Here is a 22,228-nt window from a genome sequence, read left to right as displayed (position 1 = left end):
AAAAATTCATTGATCTCGGGGCATCGACGTTTGAAGCAATATAGTAATAATTAATAAGCAGAATCCCCCAACATACTCTTTCAGTCGGTCGCGTGCAAGCGACGTTATGATCTGGGGTTCATCCTTTTGGAAGAATCATAATAAGATAGAAGAAACTAAATAAGATAAATAAATCTGGCGCGGAAAGGGAAAAGCGTGTTTCGAAAGGCAAAGCAATAACCGTAATCTCGTGCGCAAGGAGCGGGAAATAAAAGGGGAAAAAATCTCTCTCAGAATTAATGAATTTGTGTGGATATTATAATTTATGTAGGATTTCAAATATGAGAATATTAACTCACCCTTACTTACAACATTGGATAATTGATTTTTCTTACTATTTGTAAATATATATTGGATCTTTGAGTTTCACTACTGAAAATCTGTCGATTTTCGATCACCTAGAAAGTGGTCGAAAATGGCCTTAATTTGATCGAAAACACTTGTTCCGACCTCTTTTCCTACCAATTTAGGTATCCGAAAAAATCCTCCTCGCTATTTCCTACCACCGGAGACGTGGTCGGAAATAGCGACCACTTTTCTAAGGTCGTAGAGACTGAGAACATCGAACATTTCTGACCACTTTGGTGGTCGGAAATGTGCCTGGTAAAAAAAAATCATTTCACTACAGAGAGAACCCCTATATAGTGAAATGAATATATATATATATATATATATATGTATATTATATATATATATATATATATATATATATCTCATATATGTGCCCACCAAATCCAAATGAATTAGATAAGGTCACCTTAATGCCCAGATGCTCCTTTTTAGATCCCACAAGGACCTTTGTGTCCTATTTTGATGCACAAAATAGGTGTTACAGACATAGTTTATGGCTTCTAATAACTTATTGTATTTATGCATATTTAGCATGTTAGGCCAAGGTGTGGGGGCTCTGTGGTCGAGGGAAATGTGATTTAACATAAAGGTGCCATTTCAGTGAAACAGATGTCAAATATTCAGTTCCAGAACGTAATTCATCTGATCATTCATATATTATGCACCAATACTGAAACCAGGTCTGAAGAGAAAGAAGACGGAAAGCCTTACCACCCCTTCATTTGGATTTTAGAGATTGATGTTTGGATGAACCCACCCGGTCCGAATTGCCTACAAAGCACATCAAGCCATCACGGTGAATCAGTCAGTTCTCTTTCGATTGATTAAGTAAGAAACCGTATCATAATGCAGTCAATCGTTCTTAGACCATGTAATGTAACAGATATTGTGTATAATATAGACTAGTGGTTTTGGAGGAATTATTATGGGAGCAAGTAAATAGAAACCTGAACAGTTGCTACAGCTCTACAGCACCAGCTGCGCCCAGAAGGTGGCCGATCATAGATTTTGTAAAGTTTATCTGTAACTACGTCACTACAAAAAATGCCTATATACTAACGGATTTAGTGACGAAAAATTTCCGTTGCTAATGTAGCGACGGAATAGCGACATTTTAGCGAAGGATTTTAATTTTTTGAGTAAATGGATATTTAGCGACGGATTAGCGACGGATTTGCGATGGATATTGCGACGGAATATTTCCGTCCTTAAATAGTAGCTAATCTTAGCGGCAAAATTTGGCGCAAAATGTAGCTACGAATTATTCGCGAGCTAACTCCAAAAATTGTAAAAATTATAATTGTTACAATTTAGCGACAGATTATTGAATCCGTCGCAATATAATGACGGATTAAAGAATCCGTCGCTATATAACGACGGATTAGAGAATCCGTCGTTAAACTTTACATGGATAAATTTTATGTTCATAATGTAGCGATAGATTTAATAATCTGTCCTATCCTTTACACGGTCAATAGCTATTTTATAATTTAGCGGCAGATCAAAATCCGTCGCTAGTTTTAACTTTTAAATTCCTAACCCTGTGCATACCTTGGATAATCTTTTGTGGGTTTAGGTCTGAAAAAAACACGTGAATCTTGAATGCAAGATATAGCTTAAGACTTTAATTTTATTTCAATTATAAAGCTGGACTAGATGCAATCCTACACAAGATATAATAAAGAACATAAAATAGATAGCAGTAAAAGAAAGCATGCACCAGGAAATGTTTACGCAATTCGGAGCCTCACTCCTACGTCTGTGGGGCCACTCAACCCAAATCCACTATGATAAAAAGGAGTTCAAGAGGAGAGTTAATTACACACTAAAGTATAACATATAACTACTCCAGAGCCTACTCCAGTGGATCCGATGTGCAGGCAATCTTCATTGCTTCATTAACTGGTTAAGGACCTTTCTTCACACTCAGCAATATAGAATATATTTGGAATAAATAACCAAGGAATTTCAGAGTAAAATCATGTGAAAGAGTGTGTGAAAAATGCTAACCAAAGTAGCATTTTATATAGGTAGTAAAGGATCCTTCGATCCACAAAACAAGCACTCTTTCCTCCTAGATTTCAGTTGCTCCAATTCATGTATATCTCCACCAAGATAGGGTTTTGACTAAATAAAAGTTTTGACGAAGTTTCATGCCTCCTGGATTACTTTCTTGCGCTGATCCTGTCGACTATTCCAGACAGTATGACTAATCCAACAACTAGTCTAGAACTACTTTGACAACTAATCTAGGCCAATAATAAGAGGTTTAAATGTGCAACATTTTTACACTTACAATCTCCCTCTTGGCTATTAGTTGACAAAACTACCAAATGATTCTCATCGGCTTATTAAAAACATAATCAAACGCCAGATGAGTAAAAGGATACAAATTTGACAAAGCGGATTAGTCACTAGTCAGGAGTAGTTAGATACATAACCTTCTTAGAGTTAACCAATGATGTGCCAGAGAATTCAAACATATTTAGAACATACAAGCACATAGAGAAAAAAACACATATATTTCACATAGGGTAATAGCTTAGCATTTATCATAGAGTCAAGATAAAACATAGCACGTTATCACATTGATCAAGTAGACCACACAAAAACTTATCAGATAACTACACATTACTAGAGACAGATAGCAGACAGCACACCACATTTATTCACTGGCACTCATGGTAAGTTCACAAAAACAACACTCCCCTTACTACGAGCACTCCCTCTTTTTGGCAAGCTATGGACAAAGACCAGCATCAGGACTTGGAGGAGGAGGAGGATGATGTCTCAAAGACTTCTTCATCACCAGCAGGAGCAGTAGGCGAGACATTCTCAAGGTAGGAAATGTGACGATTGGTGTGAAGTAGCTGAGCTTCGTCAATAGAGATGGAAGATTGGAGAGAAAGAGAGGCATCCTTCATGGTAGCAATATGAGATTTGAGAAAGGTGACCTGCTGCCGAAGAAAAGTTAGAGTCGAAGCAGTTGATGGTGATCCGACGCCTGTAGTTGGTGTAGCAGCTGGAGCAGGAACAGGCGGAATTGAGAGAGTGGCCCGATCATCATAATGCGATTTCTGAAAGAGGCGAGAGTCCATAGAGATCTTGTGAGTGATGTGACAAAGCTCTTCGTTGGAATAGAGTTGTAGACCTTGTTGTTGTAGAATCCCCGTGATCAGACATGGGAACGGGAGATGAATTTTGGCTTCCTTCTTCTTAGCAAAGCTCATAATATGATGATAAATAAGATGACCGAGATCAATGGGCAATTGATGTCTGACTTTGTATAACAGAGAAGCCATCTTCTTAGTGACTATGTGCACAGAGACATTCAAAATCCAGTTGCTTGATACTAAACGAAACAGAACAGAGTAGACGGCAGTAAGAACATTCGAAGGAAGACCATCTTTCGGCCAGACTGTGACTTCATTGTGAGTAAGGTGTGATGCAAGAAAATCTCCTGCAGGCTCAAACAAATCATCACAAGCATCACGCTGAAAGTAGGCATTTATAATAGCGGGACTGAAGTCATACCAAACATCCCTCAAGAATACCTGATGATAGTGCAGAGAGGCTGGCAGGAGAGAATCAGATTGTAGATTTGCATAAAATTCTGGGATTAGCCAAGCAGAGTAAGCACCCACATTTTGTATAGTCTGAAGAAGATTCTGGGCACGAAGTGTGGATACGATACTCAATGCTAAAGTTCTTCTCAACAAGGATGTCACAACTGGAATGTTGTTGCCATATTGCTTCCAGAGCAGGAGAGAGTAAGATTGGTCGGAAAAGTGTCTCCTTGGATACCTTAGAGGCCCTAGTCTTAGACGGAGCAGCTGGCTTTGAAGCAGGAGCAGAAGCTGGAGGAGGAGCTGGAGTAGACATGCCAATTCTAGACCTAGTACGCAGAGCAAGGCCAGTCAGACGATGTTCAGATCGTTTACTTGGGCGAGTTTCAGACATAAATTCAATATCTTCGGACAGATTTAACTTTCTCTTAGCCGCTGGAGCTGGGACAGGAGCAACTGGAGGTTCATCTGGATAAGTGATTTTGGCCTTCCCTTTGGCTTTAGATGATGCAAATGGGACAGTGATCACAGGGACAGCCTTTTGTGCACGGGCAGTGTTGGGCATATTAGTAATAATATCGGACATAATGGCTGCTTGAACAGAGGGATCCTCAGGTTCAGATACTATGTCATGAATAGAAACCCCAACATCCTCTGGAGCAGATTCTGGAGCAGAGACTGGATCAGTAACTGGAGCAGAGGCCGGATCGGACAAATGCGCAGGCACTGGGGGAATGACCTCATCTGAGCGGTGTGGTAGAGAACATGTGTATGAAATTATAGACAAATGCACAAGAGATAGACCAGCAGAGGGATCCTAAGACAACAAATGCATAACAACAACACATAGCAACCAAACACAACCAAAGCGATAAAAGCGAATTAGAACAAAAAAGAGAGGGGCCTAAAAAAAAACAACAAGTGATTGCTTCCTAAGAGAATGAAGAGAGCAAACCGTAGATTGAGCCTGTAGCTGTCGAGATCGAAGCTCTGCTTGAAGATCCCCTTCGTCGAACACCTCATCAAGAAGCCGGGGTTCACCCGTGATGCCCGTAGCTCTGGCAAAGATCTCCTTTGAATCTTGCACGGACAAATCTTCCATTAGAGCTGGGTGTCGAAGCAGAGTCGCAAGGACACGGGGAGTGGAGAGATCGGAAATCGGAGCTGTGCCTCGAATAATTTGACGATAAAGGTCCAAATGCTCATCCTCAGTCAGGTAAAAACAGAAAGGATTTAGATCAGAATGGCCAGCCATGTGAGAGATAGGAGATAACGAGTAGATTTGGTGAAAGATTTTGTCAAGGATTCGAGTTTGAGAAGAATTAAAGGAAGGTGAGAGAGATATTAGGGATTAGATTCTAAAATTTGGGGAAGGAGACTGTGGTGTATAACAGCCAGGGGAGAGAAAAACAATTAATAAAAAATGGCAAGACTTATAGTGCGGTCCAATGACTCAGTATACGGCCTGGAGTACTGACTGGAGTTGAGAGCGGATCTGGAGGATTTTCTGGATTAAACCTGAAAAGAAACAAACAGAAAAATAAACATAAAACAAAGAAATAAAAAAACTTTATTGTTCCAAAGAAAAAAAATTAGATGGAAAACCTGCACACTCCAAAAGCAGCCCGGAGTAACTCAAATCTTGTGTTATCAAGAGGTTTTGTAAATAGGTCAGCTAGATTTTTCTCTGTTGAAATGTACTCCAGGTTGATCTCCTTGTCTTCTACCAATTCTCTTATGAAGTGGTGCCGTATTTCAATATGTTTAGTATAGGAATGCTGAACTGGGTTCTTGGAGATATTGATAGCACTGGTATTGTCGCAATAGAGGGTAATGCACTCTTGATGTAGACCATAGTCTAGAAGCATTTGTCTCATCCATAGGAGCTGCGTACAGCAGCTACCAGCTGCTATATATTCAGCTTCAGCTGTGCTGAGAGATATCAAATTTTGTTTCTTACTTAGCCAGGCAACTAAGTTTTTTCCAAAGAAGAAACAACCACCAGAGGTATTTTTGCGATCATCTGCATTGTCAACCCAGTCGGCATCACTGTATCCTACAAGATTCAAGTTAGTATCATTTGAAAACCAAATGCCATAATTGAGAGTACCTTTGACGTATTTAATTATTCTTTTCACGGCTTTGAGATGTGATTCTTTAGGGGCAGCTTGAAATTTGGCACATATTCCAACACTTAACATAATTTCTAGATGACTTGCTGTTAGGTATAGTAGACTTCCGATCATGCTCCTGTATAGAGTAGGATCAATAGGTTTTCCTGATTCATCTTTGCTTAATTTTGTAGTTGTAGATATTGGCGTTCGTGTTTTTTTAGCTGACTCGAGTCCAAACTTCGTTAGAAGTCCTTTTGCATATTTTTCTTGAGATATAAAAATACCTTTATTGGTTTGTTGAACCTGTAGTCCTAGAAAATAGGTCAATTCACCGATCATACTCATTTCGAACTCATGTTGCATGACTTGAACCAGTTGATCTGTAGCACCTGTTTGAGTGGAACCAAAGATAATATCGTCAACATAAACCTGAGCAATTGTAATATGTTTACATGACCTTTTGATAAATAAGGTTTTGTCGACTCCCCCTCGGTTGTAGCCTTGCTGGAGAAGATACTGGGACAGTCTTTCATACCAGGCCCTTGGAGCTTGTTTTAGACCGTAGAGAGTCTTGTCCAGTTTGTAGACATAGTCAGGATGATGAGGGTCTTCAAAGCCTTTAGGTTGAGCGACATATATATCTTCGTATAGATATCCATTTAGAAAAGCCGTTTTGACATCCACCTGAAACAGCTTTATCCCTAGAGCACAAGCTATACATAGAAAGAGGCGAATAGATTCTAGACGTGCTACAGGAGCAAACGTCTCTTCATAGTCAATACCTTCAATTTGAGAGTAGCCTTGTGCTACCAGTCGTGCTTTGTTGCGAGCAATGTTTCCAGCTGAATCAGTCTTGTTACGAAAGATCCACTTTGTCCCTACAACATTTACACCGTCAGGTTTAGAAACTAGATTCCATACCTTGTTTCGTTTGAATTGTCCGAGTTCTTCCTGCATGGCTTTAATCCAGTGTTCATCAGATAGGGCTTCTTTTACCGTTTTGGGTTCAGTCTTTGATGTGTAACATGTATACCCTGCAAGCTCAAGATAATTTCGCTTAATCCCTCTATTTCGTACTCCGGAGGATGGATCCCCTATGATGTTTTGTGTAGGATGATCTTTGTGGGTTCGGATGGCCAGTTCGAGTGCTCCAACATCTGGTTCTGGACTAGAAGATGGTGGAGTCGGAGTAGGATCTGATGTTGCAATTTCAGGAGGTTCTGGATTATTTGTGTCAGATTCTAGAATAACTTCGGAGTCAGAGACTCCCATTACCTCAGTAATTTCATCAGGTTGATCATCAACAACCACATTTGCCGATTCCATGATGGATTTTGTGACTTTGTTGTAGACACGGTAGCACGACTATTCGTTGAGTAACCAAGAAAGTACCCTTCATCACTTTTAGGTTCAAATTTTCCAGTTGGGCTTCGGTCCTTCAAAATAAAACACCGTGAGCCAAAAATATGGAAGTAGTTGATATTAGGCTTCTTACCTTTCCATATTTCATACGGAGTGTGATGCGTTCCAGGTCGCAGATATACTCGGTTTATCGTGTGACATGCAGTACTTACTGCTTCAACCCAAAATCTCTGAGGCAAGTCTTTGGCATTGAGCAGTACCCGAGCCATCTCTTGAATCGTTCGATTCTTCCTTTCAACAACGCCATTTTGTTGTAGCGTTTTAGGGGCTGAATATTCATGAGAGATACCAACCGATGCACACCAATCATCAAACACTTGGTTGTCGAATTCACGTCCATGATCACTTCTAATGCGTATGATTGGCTCATCTTTCTCTTTTTGGAGTTTTAGGGCTAGGGCTTTGAAGACTTCAAAAGTTTCTGACTTTTCCCTGAGAAAACTGACCCACGAAAATCGAGAAAAATCGTCAACACAAACTAAAATGTACATTTTACCTCCAATGCTTTCTTTTCTAGTAGGTCCGATAAGGTCCATGTGAATGAGTTCCAAGTAGTGTGTGGTATTGATCATATTTTGAGGGGTATGAGCGGCTCTAGTTTGTTTTCCAGCTTGACAGGCACTGCATACTCCGGTTGTTTCTACCTTGATGTTAGGTAGACCTCGTACACCCTCAATCTTGATTAGTTTTTCCAGTGAGCGATAATTTAAGTGACCCATTTTTTGATGCCATAGTTTTGATTCTTTTATGTTGGACCTTCCATGACGTAGTTCTTTTGATAGTCTGTAACATTGCAACTGTCCTTGGTGAAGAAGACTTTCCATTCCTGGTCACATAATTGGCTTATGCTTATAAGATTTGCATGAAGGCCGTCCACCAGAAGAACTTGTATTAGTTTGGGTAGCCCTGTGACATTTAGAGTGCCAATTCCAGTGATCTTTCCCTTAACTCTGTCGTCGAAAGTCACTTCTCCTGTACTTCCTTTTATATTGTTTAGGAACTTAGCATCTCCCGTCATATGACGTGAACACCCACTATCAAAGTACCATCTCTATTTTTTGTTAGTACTTGTAGAGTGAAAGGAGACATGGTAGATAAAATCACTTTTCTTCACCCAAATTTGCTTAACAAACGGGGTGATAGACTTTTTGGTGTATTTCTCAACACGTTGGTCTTTGTAGAAGTAGAAGCACTCCGGTTTGGTATGTCCACGTACCCTGCAATAATGACATATAGGATTATAAAATCTAATCTTGGTTGTCTTTTTACTTGGAGTAAATTTGACTTGACGTTGAGCTGTACTAGTTTCTGGACTATCTTGATCTGCTCCAGTGACAGAGTCAGGGCCTGAGGCTTTGACAAAAACTGTAACAGCTTTGTCCTTTCCTCCAGAATATCCTAACCCATTCTTCGTGGGTGTCTTTCGACCAGAATCCAAAATTTGGTCCAAAGTGGATGTGTTGTCCATCATTTTGATCTTGCGTTTGAGTTGTTCCAGTTCATTTTTGAGTTCTTCCAGCTCATGTTTGAGAGTTTCTTCTTGCATGTGACTGTCTTCAATGATCTTGTCCTCTTCAATGTCATATTCTTCACCAGTTATTAAGTCAGGTACTGTAGTTGTGAGGGTCGTGAAGGCAACAAAGTTCCCGGAGATCTCATCTGGATCAGATCCTGGATCAGTTTTTGGTTCATCATCATCACTCCAGGTAAGGGCGACTTTCATCGACTTCTTCCGTCTTAGGTAGTTGGACATTCAACTTGCACATGATCATACCCTTCACATTCATAACATTTGATCCATTTGCCTCCGGTTTTTTCTTTGAATTGAGGGTTTCTTGATGTGCCTGATCGTTGGTTGGACGGGTTTGGTTTTTGATTGTTTCGAATAGTACTCGACCCTGATCCTTTTTTACTTTGAAACTTGCCAGATTTTCCAGTTTGTCGTTGTTTTACCTGTTGCAATAATTTAGAAAAACCTTTAGTTAAGAAAATTATTGGATCGTCACTTACCTCATCTGGATCAGAAACAGCTCCAGCATCTTCGACAGTAAAGCTACAGTTTTTCCTTTTGTTTCAGGGCCGCCTAAAATTTCCATCTCATAGGTTTGTAGGCTCCCCATCAATTGTTGTACAGTTTTCTTTTCCCATCCATCATGCTCCTGAATAGCTGTAACTTTCATGCGAAATCTTGGAGGGAGTGAGCGAAGAATCTTTTTGACAAGTCTTTCTTGAGTGATTGGCTCGCCTAAGATGCTTGCCCTATTGGCTAGTTCTTGTACCCGAGCATGAAAATCCACTATAGTTTCATCATCTTTCATCTTTATATCTTCAAAGTCTGATTGAACCATTTGTAACTTGAATTATTTAACCGATGCGATTCCTTCATAGGTGGTTTCCAAGGCATCCGAATCACACACTGCAACAATAGTAAACTGGCTCTCATGCATTAAAGAAAAAATAGTATCTAAAGCTTTATGATTGTAGCTGGCTATAGTTATCTTAGTCTCTGTCCATTCTTCCTCTGGTTTGAAGACTAGAGGATCTCCTGTATTGTCTCCATCTTTGGTAGGATGAGACCAACCAGTAAGAACAGCCCTCCAGACCCTCTCTCCTTGAGCTCGTAGATGCATTTTGGTGCGGGCCTTCCAGTACGCATAGTTGTCACCTGTTAGTTCAGGAGGTGCTCTATGTTGTTCCATGCTGTAAGACTCAATGCACAGTGAGCAACAAATAAACCAGACAAACAGAAAAAAGAGTAGATACTAAGATCTTGAGTTCAAAAAACACGTGATAGCCAGATCGGTTAGACTAATATCTTAAGTCCCCGAGCTCTGATACCAATTGAAAAAAACATGTGAATCTTGAATGCAAGATATAGCTTAAGACTTTAATTTTATTTCAATTATAAAGCTGGACTAGATGTAATCCTACTCCAAATATAATAAAGAACATAAAATAGATAGCAGTAAAAGAAAGCATGCATATCCAGGAAATGTTCACGCAGTTCAGAGCCTCACTCCTACGTCTGCGGGGCTACTCACATCAACCCAAATTCACTATGATAAAAAGGAGTACAAGAGGAGAGTTAATTACACACTAAAGTATAACCTATAACTACTCCAGTGGATCCGATGTGCAGGCGATCTTCATTGCTTCATGAACTGGTTAAGGACCTTTCTTCACTCTCAGCAATACAGAATATATTTGGAATAAATAACCAAGGAATTTCAGAGTAAAATCATGTGAAAGAGTGTGTGAAAAATGCTAACCAAAGTAGCATTTTATATAGGTAGTAAAGGATCCTTCGATCCACAAAACAAGCACTCTTTTTCCTCCTTGATTTCAGTTGCTCCAATTGATGTAGATCTCCACCAAGATAGGGTCTTGACTAAATAAAAGTTTTGAAGAAGTTTCATGCCTCCTGGATTACTTTCTTGCGCTGATCCAGTCGACTACTCCAGACAGTATGACTAATCCAGCAACTAGTCCAGAACTACTTTGGCAACTAATCTAGGCCAATAATAAGAGGTTTAAATGTGCAACATTTTTACACTTACAAGGTCTGTCTACATCCCTGCCGCCGTTCTCAGCCGCAAGTAGTTGCGCCTCGTCAATCGGCTTCTTTTGCTTCTCCGGGACGGGGATTCGCTCGAAAGCCATGTCTAGATCTCGAGTTTATGCAGACATCAATGTGGTTTTCCCTAGGGAGTATTGGGATTACGAATTGCTCACTATTCAGTGGGGGTAAGTTCCATCGCTTAAGCCATAATTTCCTTTCCGTGTTATTGTTTGGAATATAGTTTGACGATTTCTGATCTGAATTAAGTGAGATAAAGCAGTAACAAGGGACTTTTCTATCTGGTTATGAGTTTTAGGGGTTGTATTTGCTAATAAAATCACTAGAAGAAGACACTTTAGTTTCACATGCTTCAAATTTATAGTCTCCCATGTGTATTTATATGTTTTTAAGTAATGCAAAAAATTGGCATTATATTGCTTTGAATTTTTAACCTTGTTTATGTTCATTTAATTTTTGACCTGTTAAAATTTCTCTCAAAGACTGGTTAGCCTGCACGTATTTACAACCCCTCGCTTTCTTCCTTTTTGTAATCATCTGTATGTTATTTTAGGGGAGAGATGTGTTGTAGGGGTTTTAAGGTGTTGCAGTGTATAAAGCTTTTTTATCATGTGTTGTGGGCTTAATAATGATCTGTATATGATTATGGATGAAAGGTATTCTAAAATACTAATTTATTTGCCTTTGAATGTGTTAATTAGGATGTTTGTTAGCTCCTTCTGCTTGATTTAGAATTAATTTGAGCAAGAGCAGAAAGCAATGTGAGCAAAAAAGTTCAAAACTCTAATATATGCTCATTAGAGTCTTGAACTTCATAGCTTAAAGACAATGTAGACCAGTTCTCGTGCCTTCCAGAAGCGAAAAATTAACCTCTGTTATCCTATATAAACTTGATTTTCAACACTGTTTGTATTTTAATCTTGATTGGAGCAATTACGCTTGATAGTACTCCCTTTTTACCCTTAAAGTTTCTATACGTATGATTGTATTAGACATATGTTGATCAAACCTCCAAATTCTCCATTGGACATACGTTGATCAAACCCCCAAAGACAACAATAATAAAACTCCCTCTTAACAATTTGCACAGAGTATTCTCCTAAATGTGACATTTCTCACCCTTTCACTGCTGGAAATTTTCCATTTTCTGACCACATTTCCGACCACCTAGAATATTGGTCGGAAAAAGTGATTTTTTTTCACTTTTCCGTTGAAGGATTATGGTGGACGGAAATAGGTCAAAATTTTCGACCACCATAACTTAGTGGTCGGAATAACCGACCACAAAGTAAAGATGATCGAAAATTTCTTTCGGCCGTTTAAATTTTAAAAAATTATCTATTTATTATTTCCGACCACATTCAAAAGTTGTCGAAAATGTATTATTATTATAACTTTTTTTTCCTAGCATCTTTTTTAAAAGGAGCGGGTCATTTATTTAAAATATTAGAAACCTTTAAAATATGAAAACGACCCATCATTTTTTCTTTATTTTCAAGAGTTAGATTTTTAGATTTCTCTATACGTTCTGGGAACCAACACCTATCCACCGCTGAAGCCCTAGATCGTCTACGATGTTGAAGTCCTCGATCGCCTTCTCCTCAATCGACTACGCAGCTGCGAACCTTCTCCTCCTTAGCTCTTCTCCTCGATCAACGACGTAGCTGTGATATAAACGTTTTCCTCGCTCATTTGCGCCGTCTCAAACACTCGTTGGCATATTGTTCTGCTGAGAAAATTTGTATGAGGATGAGGAATACAATGAAAGACAACACACTGCATTGATCGTTTCTAAGGTAACCGCTATTATGCCTTCATTAGTTTCTCATCTATTGTTAAAGTTCAAGGACTTAAGGTTCTTTATTTCTAATGTATTGTTATTTACTTATTTTTACTATAGTCAGGGAGGAGGTATGAAAGAGCGAAGTTCGGGAACTGATTCGAGCTTGGCCTTCACTTCAAATTGGGGAAAGTGGCTTCTGTTAGATCTATCAGGCATTCAGGCAGGTAGGATATCTACGATTGAGAATCCAGAAAACAGTATACAGTATGTATGACTTTCAACTTGTATTGATAGATACATATTTTTTGTATTTACTTTTCTGGAGTGAATTTTACTTTAACAGTTAAGATGTGTTTGTAGTTTATACTTAAGGAATGATTTGCACTTGATTTGGCTCCTCTCCATATAATAGAAATGCAAATGTTAATTTTTTTTTTACTAGTCTTACTAGCCTTGTCATTTGCATATCAAAGTTGTGGTCTGTAAATGTGCTATTATACTCTTTGTTGCTGCTGATTCTGTCAAAAAATGTTTTTGAGGATTTTTTATTTTATTTTTGGGAAGGATGCCTGGTTATGTATGTAGACCTAGTCTGCTATGTTGTTCTTTTTCTGTGAACAGAGGTTGACTTCTATTTCTATCTTCACGAAATCTTAGTTGCCTATTTCTTGCTCCAGTGCAAGGTATTTATGTGAATAATTTCTTTCATATGAATCAACCGGCAAGAGAAGTTTGTAAGGTCAGTTTTAGTAATTCATCAATGCTTTGTTGTTATTGGGGTGAGTTCTATTGGATGGTCCCTTGGTCTCTACCAAGACTAGAAGAGAAAGAAAATATGAGAGTTTGCTTGAAATGAAATACCTTTTCTGCTTCTCATTTTTAGTAAACAAGCAAGGATAGTTAAATGTTTTCCATGTTGGTATCATTATTATTATAGAACTTTTTCTCTTGTTGGTATCATTTCAGGGCACTTGTGTGATTCCACACAATGAAACTGATGATTTGAATTCAGTTGGAGCTGTGAGGTCTGTGTTTGGACCGTTCGTTGAGCTCGTTAAATCATGGAACCTTCCTGATTGGATTGTGCACTGGGGCCATCCCGGCAACATGGTACACACTGGTTCTATTGTATTAACTTTTGAAACCATCAGGATTTTGTGCAGTAAGCTTTTGTGATTAAAGCATGTCTATTAACTCCTTTTCCTAAATCTCCCTTTCTGTTCTGTAGACTTTTGCTTTAACTATATCATCTCATAGTTGTTTCTTTCCACATATTACAGTCAATGCAAGAAGGAGATCCGGCATGGATTGGCTATATCTATGCATTTGCAATTTTTCATTCAAAGAGAAGGTGCAAAGATGATTGTTTCCCTTTTTAATATGTTATGCTTTTAGTTGTGGTGGAGTAGATAAGTTTATTGGAGAAGGCAGAGGTCTTGAGTTTGAATTTCATTCACTGCCTGTTATAAAATATTTCCACACGCTTTGCCCACCTAAAAGAATGTGGCCAGCTCATGAGGGCCTGTTAAGAATAAAAAATAAACTATTAAATGTCTCCCCTCTCTAATAGCTTAAGCTTTTAGTTGAAGCGGCAAACAAATATTTCATCATTTCCAAAATATATTTCTTTCATTTATCTAGTTTACTTTTACTTGTTTATACTATTCCTATAATTTCATTATATTACACTCAACATGTTAGTTTATTGCTTCCCTTGTTTCCTCCCTTCACCCCTTGCTCTCTCTATCTCTTTCTATAATAATTAATGAGGTGTTGTGTAATGACTATTTTGGTCTGAATATCATTTAGGTATTTGGTGTGTTGTGTGAAGCTCAGTACTTTTAAAATGTCATGCGTGTTGGATTTCACCTGAGATCAACTCTGGGAATTTGTGCATGTGGCGGTCTTCATGCTTTGTCTTTTCCTTGTACTCTGCACATTTTCTCATTGTGGTGCTTGTTTTTTTGCAATGAGCTGGTGCTCTGTTATGGGGTTTACCATGTAACCCAAATAATATGCTTAAATTTGCTCTCACATACAGTCACTTCTTCGTTCTCTTATTCTTATTATATTTATATATATATATATATATATATATATATATATATATATATATATATATATGTTTTAGTTTGAAACCATTCAGAAAAGTTACTTAGTTTTTAATTTTGAAAGGTTTGATTTTTTGGTTGAGAGTTGCCTGAATCATGTGTGCAATTTAGTGTTTTCCTGCTTTTCATTAAAAAAGAAAATCTAAATCAATTTTGAAGTTCCCACATCTTTTTTTTTTTTTTTTGGTTATTAGAATGGATGCCCTTACCTATTTTCCAGAAATATAATTGAATCATTGAATGCAAGGTATATACTAGACATTATGCTCTCACTTTTAAATTCTTCATTATTAACCATGTTACTCTGAAATGCTATAATGATCAAACACTTAATAATGGATGTGTTTTTGACATCTATGGTGAAATTGAATTTATAGAAGACAAAGAGGGAACTTTTACTCTTTTGATGACTAATTCCTTAATTGGTCATTTACAGGGGTTCCTTATCAACTGGAATAGGTTGCAAGCGAAGCTAGTAATCAACCAAAGTTGCCTGCCTTCTTTACTTCAAAAATTCCACACCTTCTATTCTAGAAAAGGGCTCAACTGACCGGGTAATATCTAAAGGTGAGACACCATTGATGGAAGGCAGCGTCAGTGAGAGTGGTAATTCTTCTAGAGTAAGGGGTTCTGGTTGATGAGATTGATAAGGGGGAATTATGGTTGGTTTTGAATCCAGCAATTACTTTGCAGCGAATATGCTAACATTTCTATTTTTGTAAAAAGTTTCAGTTTGACATGGAATTCTTCTTCACAGGAGTTAAGGCTGGAATGTTTGTAAGAGATGCTAAGGTTCTTTGTCCTAAACTTGTCATTCTTTCTTATGACTTTGAAGCTTATGAGGAGGTATTGTGAGATTGGTTGAGTAAAAATGGAAATTCTTCAGTCATGCTTTCTCCTGTGCCTTTACAACTTTCAGTCACGTGAATAGTTTGACACACAATTTTTGATTTACAGGTGGCTGACAAGTTTTATGACATTTTGCATAAGCACTGCAAGAAAGTGCAGGTCTGTCCATGTATATCGTTCTCTTCAGAGCACACATTATATTATACTTATATAACTCTTCAATTGGCTTGTTACTGAAAGCAGGCCGTCAGTTGTGATGAAGCATTTTTAGATGCCACTGACTCAGGGGTGGATGACATTCAAGCATTTGTCAGACTGATCAGGAAGGAAATTGTTGAGATAACAGGATGCACTGCAAGTGCCGGTATTGCTGGAAATATGCTTATGGCCCGTCTTGCTACCCAAACTGCAAAACCTGATGGACAATGTTGTATCCCTCCTGAGTAGGTAAAATGTTTAAATCTTATATATTTGTCTCCTATGAGAATTGGAGAGATAAAAGGAAAGTGAAAACTTGAATGAATATCGGTTTGCTGATATATATAGCTGGTTTTTTCCAGGTTGAGGAGTATCATCGCCATCCTCAACTGAGTCGCACCTCAAGCTAAAGTTATGGAGTCTCCATCCTCAACTGATTCGCACCTCAACCGAGTCATCAACTGAGACATTTCAAGCTAAAGTTACGGAGTATTCGCATCCTCAACTAGAAGGTAATTGCATTTTAATGCTATATATTAAGTCTACTAAATTTAGTCTCTGTTTAGGGTTTAAGGCTTAGAAATCTTATTTTAACTACATTTTCCTTTTTTTTTCCTGCTTTTTTGCTTTGACATTTCTGAGTAAATATAGATGGATTTGTAGGTTTAGATATTAAGAAATATATAATACTCCCTCTGATTTCTGCTCCATTTTGTTGTTTTTCTATTTTTTTGCAATTACATATTAAAGGACTTGATACCGAGCCTAGATTCATAATTTTCATAGCCTAAGGAAGAAGAGAAATTTAAATTTCATATACTTTAAGCTTTTCCATGAAAATTATGTGGAATATGCACACAAGGCTCTGAGGACTATATTTTCTTGTCTCTGAGGACTAAAGAACTTGCTATTTGTGGTGTCATGTAATATTGTTGGACCTATGATGCATCTCAATTATCTTGATAGTCATGATATATGCACTAGACAGTTAGACTCATAATCCACTTCCAAAATTTTGTAATATGTTTTTCCCCCTATATAAGTATTGTTCATCACTTATTTTCTCTATCAACTAACGCATTTTCTCTAACTGTTTTAAAGCTTTTGGTTATGTTATTGACAGTATTGTGTCTTTTCCTAAATACCTTGACAATAATTACAGATTGCACCAATTTATCTGACATCACGTATGAAGCTTGGAATCAGCTTGTTGGAAAATCTATTGTACAAACAGCCTGTACAACAGCACCAAGTTCTACTGAAGGTCCAACATTGAGTTCTTTCTTTTCTCACACCTCTTTTGCATACAGGTTTAGCCCTATCCCCAATAAGAAAAACATAATTTAGAGATAGATGAATTTTGTACTGGAGTGTGCATGTCTTTGAAAGATATATAATTTGAGTTGTCTTCTATTGCAGAGCATGGACATCTATCGTCTGTATGAACTTAACACTGTCTCTTCAAACATTATGAGGGTATGTCATGGTCAAATTGATTAGTGATGTCTGAGTTTGTTGATCAGTTTTTAGATATTTACCTTAAATTTATTACATATTTGCAAATACTAACTAAACTTGTGTATGTGCTTTAATAGTTTAATTTCATAATTGAAATGTGTTATCCCACAACACAGATTGATGGAGTCCACCACGGGAAACATGGAAAGAAAGGCTCTGTAGTTTTCTGGCTTCAGGTTCAGCAAGCTCGTGATAAAGTTCGTTTAAACAGAATTGTGAAGCAATTATTTGATTTTGTTGGAAAGTCTATCTCTGATGAAGGTTTCAAGGTAGTTATAGTGTAATTTAATATTTTTGTGCTTATACATCTCCAAGCAAAGTTAACTTTGATAATGAAGAAAATTTGATGTCTTTGTATATAACGCCTATCTATTGCAAGTTCATATCTTTCTTTGACTGCATCTAACTGCCATGTTCTTCAACTTTTCTTGTAGTAATGGGAAGGACTAATTGAATTGCTGGGTTTAGAGTCCAGGACTGCTAGTGGTCTTGAGTTTTTGAACAAGTAATTATTGGTCACTTGTTTTCCATAGTAATACTTGTTCTTATCAATGCTTATTATATTCCATTGCTATGATCTGTGTATTTATTGAGCTTCTATTGATGTGCAGGTATAGGGATTTCAGGTGATGTCTTCTGCAGGTTGAAGGTGATACATCTACTGATGCTGCTGGGAAAGCTATTGTTGCCCTTATATCAGTATGTCCAACGTGTTAACTGATGATGCTATTAGATATTCTTTATAAGAAGTGAAGAACAGTGTTTAGATGATGCTTCTCCAGTATTTTTCTGAGGTCTCTGTCTGCATGACCAAAATTTCATTTGTATTTGTGTAATTTGCAGCTGATGAAAAACCCTTCTACACCTCAACAATGCTTGTGTTAAATTTTCAACTGTATATTCATGAATGGATTCTTTTCAAGTGTATGAAATGTCTATGTTTTTCAGCAAATATCTTACCAACTTGCCACAATATATATATATATATATATATATATATATATATATATATATATATATATATATATTCATTTCACTACAGAGGGAACCTGTAGTGAAATGAATTTTTTTTATTGACTACGTCCAGTTTTCCGACCACCATAGTGGTCGAAATTTCCGACCGCCGGTGGTCGGAAAATCTGGACCCGCCCGACTATTCTCTTGGTCATTTTTTCCGACGGTCTTAGAAAAGTGGTCGTTATTTACGAGCACTTCTCCCGTGGTCGGATATAGCGAGGGGGATTTTTCCGGATACCCAATTTGGTCGGAAAAGAGGTCGGAACAAGCGTTTCCGACCTAATTAAGGCCATTTCCGACCACTTTCAGGTGGTCGGAAATCTGCTGATTTCCAGCCGTGTTTTAATAAACAATATGTCAAAGATAAAGATAAAACTTCAAGAATCAAGATAGAATAGGCAAGATACAAGTAGCTAGTCACTATTGTACGTAGCCAATAAAGCAACATTGTCTAGATTCAGAGATGCAACGTAACCAAAATCTTCAATTATCATTAGAAAAGATAAAGCAATATAAGTCACTATTGAAAAATGGGGTATTGTTATTGCATAGAGTGAAAAGGATTGTGCATCCCTCACAAGTCTGGTATTTATATAGCTCAATCAAACAACCATTAAGAACTTGACAGAACATTAAAAGTGAATCCCCACATCAGGGGTATTAATTACATGTTGATCTTCTAAAACATAATGTAAGTAATCTCCAAAATTAAAGAAAATCATCTCTTAAAATTGGTCTAAGATCTCCTAGTTGTACTTAATTCCCACAAATGAGATAACATGGCCCCCAAGTTTTAGACTATATTGGGCTAAGGTTGACCACTTAGTTTGAGTCTAACCACTAATGCGATTATGCCAAGGCTGAATTTCAAAGTGCTTGTATACAATTCATCAAATGTGATATCAAAATAAAATGTGTTATGTCATAACTAAAAATTCGAGATGATAGTTAATTGCAAATGGATCTGATATTTATATATAATATTATATAGTACACTCAATATGTAGAACTGGAATAAATGACCTTCATAAATGGCAGAAAAAAAAAAAAAAAAAAAAAACACACACACACATACACAAAAACATACAAACATAAACAAATTCAATTCCCAACTCATTAAGCTGCATCATTGAGCATAGAAGTTGCATGGTCTTGAATCACCTTCCAAGCCATCTCCACATGCCGGAATTCGGTTAATGATCCTCCGACTGCGAACCTCATCATATACACTCCTCCCACCACTGCATGAGTGATGAAAATTTTCCCACTTGAATTTATGGCCTCCAACACCTTCGCATTCAACTCATTCACTTCTTCATCTCCCTGTGAAGCCTTGAGATGCTTCTCAATTGCTGTTGGCGACAGTCTGAAGCAAACCAAAGAAAAATTCCTTGGAACCATAACCTCAAACCTCTCGTCCTTGGCAACAAGCCCTTCAAAACCTTTCGCCATTTTAACCGCGCCATGAATGAACTTTCTGAGATTTGCCACGCCATAACTCCTGAAAATAATCCACAATTTTAGAGCTCTAAAGCGTCGGCTCAATGCGATTTGCCAGTCTTTATAATCAAGCACTTGCTTGGACTCGGTGGCGTTGTTCCTCAAGACCTCGGGGTTGGTGGACAAAGCCTTTGTTAGATCCGTTGGATGCTTCACCCAAAGGCAGCAACAATCCAACGTTGAAAAGAACCATTTGTGTGCATTAAGGCTGAAAGAATCTGCGTTTTCGAGGCCGTCAAGAAAATGCTGATATTCTGGGCAAATACATGCGCTTCCTGCATACGCCCCGTCTACGTGCACCCATATGTCGTGTTTGCCGGCGGTTTCGCACAGCCGCCGTATTGGGTCGACGGCGGTGGTTGCTGTTGTCCCTAGCGTCGCGCATAAATACAACGGGATTAGGCCTTGTTCTATATCACAAAGAATAGAGGATTGAAGCGCTTCTGGGGACAAAACAAACAAATCGGCTTTAATAGTCTTGATGACACGAATGTTGTCGGGGTTTATGCCGGCAATCTGTGCGGCCTTTTTTAGTGAAAAGTGTGTTTGATCAGATGAATAGACAACAAGCTTCCCAAATTTGTCTCTCCCAATCTTGCCCAACATTTTTTCCCTGGCGGCCACAATAGAGCACACCATGGCTTCGCATGTGGTACCTTGGAGTACCCCTCCACCGCCGCCGGAGAAAAGGAAAGAACTGGGAAGTCTTAGCAACTTCCCAAACCAATCCATCACGATGCTCTCGAGCTCAGTGGCCGCCGGCGATGCTATCCAGCTGAAGCCGATGACGTTGAGGCCGGAACTAAGGATTTCGCCGAGAATGCCGGGGGTGCTAGAGATGCAAGGAAAGTAAGCAAAGAAATTAGGACTTTGCCAATGGGTAATCCCCGGAAGTATATCGTTGTAGATGTCCCGGAGGATGTTTTGGAGCGGCTCCGGGGTATTGGGGGCTGATTCCGGTAGACGTTCCCGGAGATAGCCCGGTTCAACTTGGCTACGGACCGGATACTTGCCAACGTTGTGAAAGTAATCAGCGAGGAAATCAACAACCACGTGGGCTTGTCTCCTGAAATCTTCAGGATCCAAAAGACTTGTGGTGTTGAAGGGGTGATCATCAACCTTAACCTCAGTGTGCCCGTTCTTGAGGGAACCCATTTTAAGGTATTTTGATCAGCCCAAAAATATGTATATATTATATTGCGAGGTTTGTAGGTAGCTAAGAAGATGAGAAATTTTATTTGAATTGGTGCTTCCACATGGTGCGCATGCGGAGTTTATACAGAGATACTTGTGAAGAACGTGCGTTTAATAATTTCTGCAGCACATAAGAAAAAAAGGAAACAAAGACAAAACGTGGTTGTTATACCGTTGTCCATTGTCCACAATCCACGGTCCCATACAACATCGTTTTGAACTTTAATTTTATTGACAATCGTTTGATGTTCAATTCGTATCACAAAAGGATTTTTTTTTTCTTCTTTAACTATAAGGCATGTGTATGTATATCTTGTTATGCATTTTTGGACATCATGTTATGCAATTCTGTACATTAAACGTAAGGAGTCTGTACGTGAAATTGATTATTAGTTATATAACACAAAATATATTGTGTGTCTTATTTTACAAATTTATGTCTTGTATTATGAAATTATGTGAGTATAGGACATAAATTATTTACATAAATCAGATATGAGAATGAGCAAAATAGAAAACATGTGTATGTATCTCGTAGTAAAATAGAAAACATATGTATGTATATCGTGTTATGCATTTTTTGTATATTATGTTATGCAATTCTGTACATTAAGCGTAAGAATTCTTTACCTGAAATTGATTAGTAGTTGTATAACACAAAACGTATTGTGTGTGTGTATCGCACGTGCATTGCACATGCATTACACGGATAATTGGGCAATTATTTGCTCGAATTCAAGCAAGGATAACATAAAAAAACATAATCGATACAACCCATTTCATCAATTACACTATATAATATTCGTTGTTATAATTTATATTTCTATTCCGTGCAACGCACGGGTAAAAATACTAGTAATAATAATAATAATAATAATAAGGTGATAAAATGTTATTGTGCGCAAACAAAAAGCCAAAAGACATATTATGGAATAAATTACAATTATAACAATAATAATAGTGCACACAAGTTTTGAACCTTAGACCCC

General features: G+C 38.0%; 2 protein-coding genes and 1 long non-coding RNA gene across 4 annotated transcripts; 2 read left to right on the top strand and 1 right to left on the bottom strand.

Moving 5' to 3' along the window:
* The first annotated feature begins 15,522 nt into the window (after nucleotides 1-15,522).
* Nucleotides 15,523-16,259, top strand: LOC109166434 (DNA repair protein REV1-like). Its single transcript, XM_019315395.1, has 3 exons — nucleotides 15,523-15,809; nucleotides 15,921-15,971; nucleotides 16,056-16,259. Exons 1-3 carry the CDS (start codon nucleotides 15,702-15,704, stop codon nucleotides 16,257-16,259), a joined length of 363 nt encoding a protein of 120 aa, XP_019170940.1. The 5' UTR covers nucleotides 15,523-15,701.
* Nucleotides 16,260-17,175: 916 nt separating this feature from the next.
* On the top strand, nucleotides 17,176-17,720 carry LOC109166426. 2 transcript variants are annotated; one of them, XR_002051657.1, is made up of 3 exons: nucleotides 17,176-17,274; nucleotides 17,430-17,486; nucleotides 17,645-17,720. It is a non-coding gene; the product is annotated as an uncharacterized LOC109166426 (long non-coding RNA). The 2 variants fall into 2 exon arrangements; XR_002051656.1 differs by having other exon boundaries at nucleotides 17,176-17,320.
* A 1,816-nt stretch (nucleotides 17,721-19,536) lies between these two features.
* Nucleotides 19,537-21,200, bottom strand: LOC109166425 (tyrosine decarboxylase 1-like). Its single transcript, XM_019315388.1, has one exon. It carries the CDS (start codon nucleotides 21,198-21,200, stop codon nucleotides 19,662-19,664), a length of 1,539 nt encoding a protein of 512 aa, XP_019170933.1. The 3' UTR covers nucleotides 19,537-19,661.
* Nucleotides 21,201-22,228: the final 1,028 nt, after the last annotated feature.

The sequence above is a fragment of the Ipomoea nil genome, unplaced genomic scaffold, assembly GCF_001879475.1.
Source record: "Ipomoea nil cultivar Tokyo-kokei standard unplaced genomic scaffold, Asagao_1.1 scaffold3088, whole genome shotgun sequence".
In the NCBI taxonomy this organism is placed as follows: domain Eukaryota; kingdom Viridiplantae; phylum Streptophyta; class Magnoliopsida; order Solanales; family Convolvulaceae; genus Ipomoea; species Ipomoea nil.
This window is presented reverse-complemented; position numbering and strand designations above follow the sequence as displayed.